This window comes from Vigna unguiculata, chromosome 8, assembly GCF_037176805.1.
Source record: "Vigna unguiculata cultivar grain cowpea cultivar isolate G323 ecotype 2 chromosome 8, ASM3717680v1, whole genome shotgun sequence".
In the NCBI taxonomy this organism is placed as follows: domain Eukaryota; kingdom Viridiplantae; phylum Streptophyta; class Magnoliopsida; order Fabales; family Fabaceae; genus Vigna; species Vigna unguiculata.
The window spans coordinates 27611173-27621925 of record NC_140799.1 but is presented as its reverse complement, the minus strand read 5'-3'; the positions used below and the strand labels follow the sequence as shown (position 1 = coordinate 27621925).

Genomic DNA, 10753 nt, shown 5'->3' with positions numbered 1-10753 from the left:
TTTCATATTACAATATGACTCTTAAAATTTAATATGTCTACATCCAACTTTTAATATTAAAATACAAACTTAAACAAAATATTACTGTACATATAAAATATATGTGAGATCTCTTTATAAAAGTAATTCAATTTTTATCGTTGAAAAAGTAATTTAAGTCTATTTTGTGATTCAATTTCCTTTTGTATCGAATAACTTACCTAATTACATCTAAATAGTGTTTTGGTATTAAAATCTCCAACTCATAATTTGAATATTCATCACTATCGACAGTGACGGATCTTTTTGGGGTAGGGAGGGGCCTGGCCCCCCCAAAATTTTGACTTTTTTTTTCAATTATATATATATATATATATATATATATATATATATATATATATATATATATATATATATATATATATAATATATTTGAAATTTATTAAATTTTTAAATTTTTTAAATTGTAGGTAATATATATTAGAAATTAATAAAAATTTAATTTTTTAATTTTTTATTTCTTTTATTTAATCTTAAAATTTAATGTAAATACATAATAAAATATAAAATTAAATATAATAAAAAATAAAAATATTTAGGTTTAATTTTTCTTTTGGTCCCTGTTTTTATTTAAAAATTGATACTAGGATTAAGTTAATTACACCAATAAAGTAAATCATCCATATTAAGAGTCTCAATTTTAATGAAAAGATCATTGATTTGTTTCGAGAAATTTAACGAAATATATCGTAAAAGACCGAATTACATCAGTTTTTCAAAAATCGGGACCAAATTGAGATTAAAAAAATTGGAGGACCAACTTAACATTGTTAAACGAAAGTATGAATCAAACGAGTAATTAAACCAAATATTTATTAACATAATTTTTATTTTCCTTTTCAATGTCTTTTTAGTTTGTCATAAATTGTAATAATCTCTTACTCTTATATGTCTTCTTTTTTTTTTCTAAAGAAAAAAAAATTAGACATAAGCTCATTATATTTCTCATTTATTCTCTTTCTTTCCTGTCTCTTGTCTTGATAATGAAAAAAATATTTTTTATCTCATGAGCTTTTTGTATATTCATTTTCTTATGAATATAGAAAACATAATAATAATGTATTATGTATTAATAATAATGAATATATTTTTCTTTTAATAATGATCAATTATTTATTATGATCAATTAGATTATGATCAATTATTTTTTAGTATTATTTACAAACAAGGTATATTTATAAAGAATGAAAGAATAAATTAATCGTTTAAGAGTGATGAAAAGAAAATTATTGACTAAAACAAGATAGATTCTACCTCTTCACATATTATATTTTGAAACATTATACTAATAATAAAAAATGTTCAGTTAAAAAAGTCATTTTTTGAAACATTATACTAATGATCGAATATGATGATCTCAAAATTATATTACTTTGACCCCTCCGACACTTTTAGTCAAGATCCGTCAATGAATATCGATAAAGTTATCTAAAATATTTATATGAAATTCCTGGATTAAGTTAAATTAATAAGATTTTGAAGAAGAATTTTTAAATTATAATTTCTTTTAATTATGCAATTTTTCAATGAATATATCATTATATTAAATATTTCAAGTTTGATAAAAGAAATAATATTTCAATAAAACTTAGCATAATGTTGACAAATAAAATTATATTTTATCATTAAGATTATGGACGCTTAAATATGATATAGAATATTTGATTTTGTAAATAAAAACATACCACACTAAAATAAGATACATAGGACATTTTGAAAAAAAAAATACTGTAAGTAAAAGGAATTAAAAAACAAAAAGAAATGAAAAATAAAACGCCCACCGTGGGTTCGAAATCAGACCACAAGGATAAGACATTTTGAAAAAAGAAAACTGTAAGTTATCTAAAATAAAAAATAAAAAACATAAAAACATAAAAACATGAAAAAAAAAAACGCCCACCGTGGGGTTCGAACCCACGACCACAAGGTTAAGAGCCTTGCGCTCTACCAACTGAGCTAGACGGGCAGATATTAATAATTTATACATTAATTTATTTATTTTGAAATTTATAAATTAACATGTGACTTTAGTTATTAAATAGTTAATATTCTATATTTAATTATTTATTTACATTCTAGAATTAATATGTTCAAATCAATGAATATATATGATATAAGAATATTTTTTTGGAAGAAAGTAAAACTATAATTGATAATTTGTAAAAAGATTTCCGATGAGAGTTACTTATTAGAATTAGCTTAAAAATAAATATATTATTTAATATTATTGTTTAAATTTGAAGAAGAGGTTACTTATGTAAATAATTCTTTTTAATTTATAAGCAACTCCATTTAAATTTAAACATGTGAATAGAATCTCTATTGAAATAATATTTTTATTTGTAATTTTGTTTCTCTCTATATAATATAAAAAAAAGTATGATTAAGTCTTACAAATTTATTCGAGTTTGGAACATGTTCAAATATTTAAGGTTAAATTACTCTTTTGGTTCTTGTATTTGTCAACTGATGTCAAATTGGTTCTCCAATTTTTCGTTGTCTCAATTTGGTTCTTGTTTTTTTTAAAAATGACTCAATTTGGTCATTGTCACTAATTTTTACCAAACATGTTAAAGTCAATGTCACATGTCAATTTCTGTTTTTGTTATTGTTTTAATTTTTTTTTTTGAATTTTTTTTTTGAATTTTTAGATTTTTTACACGTTTCATTTTACAATTGTGTCACGTGTCAAAATAATTTAATTTGGTCCCTATATTTGTTTTTAGTTTCAATTTAGTCTCAATTTTTTGTAAAAATGAAGTCATATTGTTTCTCCTTAAATTGACACTTAATTTACTTTTTGTATAAATCTTATGATCATATTCTTACTAAAATTGACATTTTTATTAAATATACAAACTTTTTTTTAGTTTTATTATTAAACAAAGTTAAATCCCAAACTTAATTTCAACACTTAACAATTTTGTCATCATATATAAAGACATCAAGTGTACCATATTATACAAACTTAGTGAAGATTAAAAATCAAATAACTTGTCACACATAAGTTTAGGAACTAAATTTCAAGTTCAAAACAAAACCAAAGTTTAATGTTTGTAAAGAATTTAAAGTTAATTTAAAATATTTCTACAAATATTTAATAAAAGTGTTAATTTTTGTAAGAATATCATCATAATATTTACGTGTCAATTTAAGGAGGGATAATATTGTTTCATTTTTACAAAAATTGAGAGTAAATTGAAACTAAAAATAAATATAAGGACCAAATTGAATATTTTGACACGTGACACAATTGTGAAGTGACACGTGCAAAAAATAAAAAAAATAAAAAAATATTCAAAAAAACTAGAAATTGACACGTAGCATTGACTTGAATATTGTCTGGTCAAACTAACGGTAAAAACCAAATTGAATCATTTCTAACATAATGAGGACCAAATTGAGACGGAAAAAACTTGAGGACCAAATTGACATTACTTGACAAATAAAATAACCAAAAGAATAATTTAACCAATATTTAACTTAAAATTACGAAGGTAATTTTATAATATCATATCCAAGTAAGATTATTAATATCACAAACTTTTATTAATATCATAGAAAGATTATTTCATAATATCGTATCCTTACGAGATATGATTCTATTAATAGAATAAACTTTTATTAAACTTATATTCACAAAACTTAGTATACCTCAATGTTGATATAATATTATGTTTATTGAAATTAAGAATATATATATATATATATATATATATATATATATATATATATATATGGGTAACAGGCCAGCCATATCCCGGTCTGTTTGTATGTGGAAAGGCTGACCACATCCCAACCCAGAGAGAGGGAAGGAGACACGTGCGCAAGCCCAATAGACAAAGGAAAAGGGGTCAGCATGGTGCAGAGGTCAGGTACATCTTGGCTCGCCGCCTGGTCGGGTATATCCCGGCCCAATAGTGGCCAGTTGGGTAGGATGATGATGTATAGATGAGCAACCTCAGTTAATGTGGAAATAATTTATCCTTGACAAGGTACAGACGAGCAATCTTAGTCAATAAGGAAAGAGTTGATCATTGACAAGGTACAAATGAACAAATTTCAGAATGGAAAGAGCTGATCTTTGACAAAAGGCACATACGAACAATCTCATTCAAAAAGGAAAGAGTTGATCTTTGACAAAATGCAAACACACAATCTTAGTCAATAAGGAAAGAACCAACATGTACAACCTTATTCAGAAAGGAAAAGTTGATCCTCGAATACAAACGACCCGCAAATAATAATAATAGGTTCGTTAAGAGATTAGTATAAATTAGGGTCTAGTGTTTAGTAAACACGTAAATGTATGCTTTTCTTATTTTACTACATATACCTCATATCAAATCGCTATTTGACTTGAGCGTTGGAGTGTTTGTAAGTACCCCCACCCTCGGAATTCATACAATAAGCATATCCAGGAGGAGTCTGGAGAGAAGCAGAAGGGTCGACATAGAGGATTTTTGAGATCTTCTGATTCTGTACAAAGATAGTATCGATCAGATACAATATATATAAAGATATATTATTGATTAATTTTCGTTAATTTTATATTTTAGTTCAACCATTTTACTTTATAGTAAACTATGTGTATGTGTTTACTTTTTATGATAAAAAAAGTAATAAAATTATTTATTATTGTTATTATTATAATTTTAAAATTAAATATAAGTATTTTTTATAATTTTATTATAGATAGCTTTATTTTAATTGTATAGGTAATTGTTTAATTAAAAAAATATTAAGTTTATAAACGGTCAAATAAATTAAAATTTACAGAAATATTGACTTAAAAAGAAAATTAATAAAATAATTATTTTAATTTAAAAAAAATATTTAAAAGATAAAATTAAAATAAATATGAACACTAAATTAATTAAAATTTAATGAAACAACCATATGAAAAGTAAAATTGATAAAATAATTATTTTGATTTAAAAACTTTTATTTAAAAGGTAAAATTAAAAAAAATATAAATACAAAAAGGAAATCATTCTTATATATAAATATAGATAAAATTTATTTTTTATTCCGATAGAATGTTCTTATAAACTTACACACTCATTAATATTTTCTTTGAAAACTATTTATTTCTATTTTACATAATTGATTCACACCCACATTCATGGTACAATTTACGAGTGAACTAAAAATATGAAATCATACATTTAACATAATGCAGTAGCCAAATACGTAACAATAACGGTTAAATGTAACTTTTTGAGACTTATTTTAACTAAAACTTTGATTTTATGTTTATGTTCTACCATTTCTTATAACCACTGAAGTAGAAATTAACATAAATATGTATTTTAAAAATCATTGTTTTTCAGAAATATTATTTAAAAAAATTAAACATAATAATTAAATTTTCTTATATTTTAGATAAAATAAAATTTTTCCGAAACTAATGTTTTTTTTGAAGTATTTATAATTATTTATAGGCATTTATCTTAATGAAGTTCAATTTTCAAAAAAATGTAAAACAAACTTCAAAAACATTATTTTCAATACACAATCCAATAAATATCGTTCTTAATACACAATGCAATAAAATGCAATAAAATGTCTTTAATACACAATTCAATGATAAGTCAGATGAGTAGTTTATAAGAATTTTTCAAAATTAAAATTATTATAATTTTATGAAATATAAAATTATGATATATTTTTAATAATCATATAAATCTTTTAAAAACTATATCATTCAATTAAAATAAAAAATTAATAGCAGAAATTCAATTAAAAAATTAAATATATTAAGTATTCAACTATACACAAACATTTACACAAAAATCTATAAAAAAAACTTAATTAAAAGTTCATAAATTTATCAGAAAATTAAAACATAATTAAACCTTCTAACAATAAAGACACAATCAAATTTTATTATAAAAAGTAAGAAGATTAATAGAAAGATGCTGCACAAAAATTTAGAATTATTCATTTACTCTCTCCATTTCTGAACTTCAGTTGCTTTTATCCTTTTATTTCTTTTTCTTTTTCTTCTAGTTCTCCTGTTTCTCTCAGTATTTGACTTGCCGAGGTAAGGTAATTCACACCGCACTTGATATTTAAGAAATTAGAATGTCAATTACATTAGCCAAAACAAATAAATCTACACTCAGTGTTATCCAACGTATTACAGTTTACAAAGTTGAATTACATACAAACGGGGAATTATTCCCTCAAAAGAGTGGAAGATATAACTATGAAAGCCTATATAGTTTCATCTATAACTGGTCATGCATGATTGAAGCACAAAAATTATCAAAATGTAGTTCTGAAAAATTCTTCACCATGTAGTATATACTGAAACCTGTCTCTGTAGGGACTTAAAATATCATTCGGCAAACCATCTAAAATGGTGATGTGTTTCTAACTATTCTTTGGGAAATGTCAACTGCCGGTAGAGTAATGTGTTCTCTTCACCATCAAGATCGCCATCACCATCATACTCTGCAATAGATAATTCTTCTGACTCAAACTCTTTATCCATGGCTAAACCACCTGATTCAATTAACCGCATCTCTGATTCTATTAAAGCTCCCATCTTAGCTCGTTCCCTGTCTCTTGGATATGTTCTATAAAGAAATGTGTAGATTATGCAGCAGAGAGCCATTGGGATTCCTATTGCTGTGTAAAGAGACTTAGCCAATGATGCAGCGTTCTCTCTGTCTGTTAAAATCTCCTGAGATTCACTAGACCCTTCAGGAAGGGGCTTATACCCATAAACATGCTGAGCCAAAATCCCCACTGCAGGGGGAGCAAAAGATGATAATATAGACTCAAAAGATCTGTCCAAGGCATATACACTTGTTCGAGATCTCTCGGGAACTATCTCTGCAAAAATTGGACTAATGTCCATACAGGGGACAAATTAAGCCATGCATAAACATACAACTTGAACAATATTTTCTACAATCACAAATGCAATAAATTATGCTGTGTTTAACATTCTCTTTCTGCCACAGGCAGATGCAGAACTGTATGCACTTGAATAAATAAAAGCTTGCTCGGGATGTGTACAAAAGCAGAAGAAAATTTAATAATATTTCAGAAAGTGAGTTGAAAAGCAAATTTTGAAATTTTGAAATTATTTGGCTGTTGAATATTTAGTGGGGCTAATTGAAGTTACCTATTAATAACCATACTACCACTAGTCATTTTGCTCTAACCAAGTTTATAAGCAAGTTTCAAATGGAAATCTTTTCCAAGTTAAGATGTCACTGGCCTAGAAATTATAGAGGACTTTATGTCTTTAATAAATAGCAATGTATTGTAAAAATACATTGAATAACATAAAAGTTTCACGAATCATCTTAACAAAAGTTGGAAGGTGTGAGAAATTTCCAGAATATTTATAGCATATAGATACTATACCAAATAAGGGAAAGATGATTACGTAAACAGACGAACTAAAGATTAGATTGAGATGTGTACTTATTTGTAGCAGGAGCGTTCCAAGAAATCAGAAGCCCCATAATTATTAGAACCAAAGCATGAGACACTATTGAGGAGGGATCATCTGGCAAACCAAGCAAAAGAAGTGCTGCTAAGGGGATGGCTGATCCAGAGCTTATCTGTGCCAGAATTATTCTCCCAGAATTTGGAAGATGCTTGGAGAGAATATCTCCCATCTTACCTCCAAACAATCCCCCAATAGAACTGGCAACAACAAACAGAGCTATGAGGAAAGCAGTTTTGTTATGGGTGAAGCCAGTAAGCTCTAACCACATTGGTGCGAATGATAAAGCAGACCAGGGAAAGGAGCCAGTGACACCCTGTGCAACAATAATCTGAAAAGACGAAATCTTCAAAACTGACTTGGACTCCTCAACCAGATCTTTCACTTCAGACCAAAATGTCTTTTTTGGAGCTTGCCTTCTATCATTTGTACCATTATCTGAGAAGTGTGGATCATTGGCAAAGAGGTATACCAAAACACCTACTATAATGCTTATTAGTCCAACAATGTGAAAGGAAATTCTCCAACCAGGGATTCCAAACACAGTTATTGGAGCTATCAACACTGAGAAGAGGCCACCAATAATCGAACCAACATTGCCTGTTAGTTGAAGCCATCCAAAAGCCATGCCACGATTGTTATCATCAGTTGAGTCAGCAACAAGAGACTGGATTGCAGGTGCTACAAGCGCAAGGCCAATCCCATTAAATGCTCGTGATAAAGCTACCTATAATACAATGACTTCAAAGTTCAAATTGATTACAATCAGCCATATACCTACAATAGCATAACAGTTATACTGACATTGTTTCAAGAACTTCATACGTTTGTCAACTGGAAAAACGCCAATGAACAAAAACATGCTTTCAGAAATTAGAGTAGTCTTAATACTATTTTTTTTTGTAAGACAAACAGGTATGCAATGACACTAGGATGGCACCGGAGACATAGTCTTGAACACCAATTTCGTAACGTTTTTGAAGCTTACTTTAGTGTAACAAAACAAATTTTCATTTATTTTCTGCTCTTCTTATCTTGTAACATGTAAAATATGGTTCAACGCTCTTTCCTTTCACCTTCACCTTAACTAGTACTAAACCTCTTATTTTCTCACAAACAGAGCTATCATACATTTATCAGAATTATGGTAGAAAAGAGGGTACCTATTATAACAAGAAAAATTATAAGGTGATATCCCCAACTAATGCTTTTGCCAGAAATTTGAGGCTTAAAGTCTAGACAAACTTCCATGGGCTAAAGACACGCTAAAATTATCTCAGATGATTCACAGTAGATAGATTTTTGCTATAAACACTTGTTAAAAAAGTAAAACAAATTGAATTGAATTTCTCCCATCAACTAAATTAACCTTATGCCACTTTATCGAAGTCCTTTCAAGAAGATAAGCTGATAAAAAAAGATGATCAGATATTAAAGAAAACATCCGCTAATATTCGAACACATTCTTGATTTTTTTTGGTAGTGAAAGACCTAGATTACTAATCATAATACCCTGATATCGCTAATTTAGAAACACTGTTCCCGTTCATATGAATTGAAGAGTTGTAACTTGTATCGTAAGAAACGGCGGTGACCTGGAAGAAAGTGGAGGAGAATGCAACAAGGAAGGTAGCGGCGGCCCAGAGAAAAGCGCCGAGGGCGATGACATGAGCGCGGTTGTGGCGGACGGCGAGGTAGGCGGCCATAGGGTAGCAGGAGGATTGAACGATGGATCGGAAGAGAGTGAGAGAACCGAGGCCGGTGGGGTCGGTGTGAAGCGCCGCTCCCACTTCCTTGTACACTCCCGGAAGCAGTGACTCATCCGCCCTCTCCATTATCCCAGCGAGGTTCACCAGCACCAGCGTCGCCGTCTCTCCCTTCATCTCCGCCACTCACAATTCACAATTCACAATTCACAAACACAAATTATGCTTCATTCTACTTCTGAATCGACGATGACGACGATTATGATGTCAGTTATTACTTGTTGAACGGTGTGGTTTCTTCTTCACTCGTTGTCGCTCTGCCATGTTCCAAGTTCTAAGTTCCACCCTGACCTAATACTCGGTCTGAATTCAAGCCCAGCGCCACGTGGCGGAGTTTTGGATGTGCCAACGAGGCGTTGTTGGGAATACGTGTGAGATGCAAATAATTACTAAGCAGTTGGTCAATCCTTTCGGAACTTTATTCCATGGTATCATTCTTTATTCTTTTATTTTATTTCTCTTACTTCCTCTTTTCTTTGCTTTCTTTTTTTTTTCCTTCTAAAATTTCATGCGCTGGTACATAGAAGCTTCTTCTACGGGCCCGGGTAAGGGCTTGTCATGGGCTTCACTATGGCCTGGAAAGCCCAGAACGTTGAGGTCCACATGAGATGTTGGGAATTAAAATAAAACTTAGTAACGCAATGCAAAAGAGTAATACATTTTTCTCAAAAAGGCACTTTTAGTTTCTGTAAAATGACTGAGTTTCTATTTTAATCACTGTAAGAAATATTATATTTTATTCTGAAAAGATTTAATTTATTTGGATGCCGTGAATTAAGGAAAATGAAATTTGAAGAGAAACTTTAGGAGAAATGCAATTTGTATCCGTGAATTCTACAAAGGCCACACATCCTTCTTCAAGATCTGCGAAATTGGATGGAAATAACTGATGATTTTTTTTATTTTAATTTTAAATTTTAAATTTTAAGAATCAAATAATTATGCCATAGAACAATGTCGGTCATTCTAGACCTGAGAAAAAAGAGGGGTTTGCAAACAATGCTGATGCCAAGAGGGAAGGAGAGGATCGGTAGTGATCAGCGTCATCGTGATAATGGTGGTGGATGTCGACCGGGTGCGATTATGTTGTTGGAGAAGGATTGGAAAAAAATAAATAAATTAAAGTGACATGTGATCACATGATTTAACACAACAATAATTTTATTTAAATTTTTTTAAAGAGTAAATTTTTTGGTTAAAACTTCATTAAATATCAAAATTAGTCACTATATTAATATAAAATACTTACATTTGATAAACTTCTCTAAAAAACTTCTATACAAACTATAAAACTCTTGAAACTCTTCTTTTTATTTATAGTCTTAGCATTCTTTTTCCTCAACATTGCCTCAACTCTTTATATCATATGTCCTAATGGTCATTCCTCCTTTAACCAACACTTACTCTTGAACGGTTTGACACACCACAACTTCTCTTTAGAGATCCACCAAACTTGTTGTTATCCTTGTGATTAAACTGA

At 28.9% G+C, this 10753-nt stretch overlaps 1 protein-coding gene and 1 non-coding gene across 3 annotated transcripts; both read right to left on the bottom strand.

Annotated features, from left to right (window-relative positions):
• Positions 1-1932: 1932 nt before the first annotated feature.
• TRNAK-CUU (transfer RNA lysine (anticodon CUU)) lies at positions 1933-2005 on the bottom strand. The gene has a single exon. It is a non-coding gene; the product is annotated as a tRNA-Lys (tRNA).
• A 4081-nt stretch (positions 2006-6086) lies between these two features.
• UNE2 (Major facilitator superfamily protein) lies at positions 6087-9623 on the bottom strand. Of its 2 annotated transcripts, XM_028084803.2 has the most exons (4): positions 9103-9623; positions 7801-8234; positions 7483-7707; positions 6087-6896 (listed from the first exon to the last, which is right to left on the bottom strand). In XM_028084803.2, the coding sequence occupies exons 1-4, from the start codon at positions 9388-9390 to the stop codon at positions 6422-6424; spliced, it is 1422 nt and encodes a 473-aa protein (XP_027940604.1). In that variant the 5' UTR covers positions 9391-9623; the 3' UTR covers positions 6087-6421. The 2 variants fall into 2 exon arrangements, with proteins under 2 accessions (XP_027940604.1, XP_027940603.1); XM_028084802.2 differs by having other exon boundaries at positions 7483-8234; positions 9103-9619.
• Positions 9624-10753: the final 1130 nt, after the last annotated feature.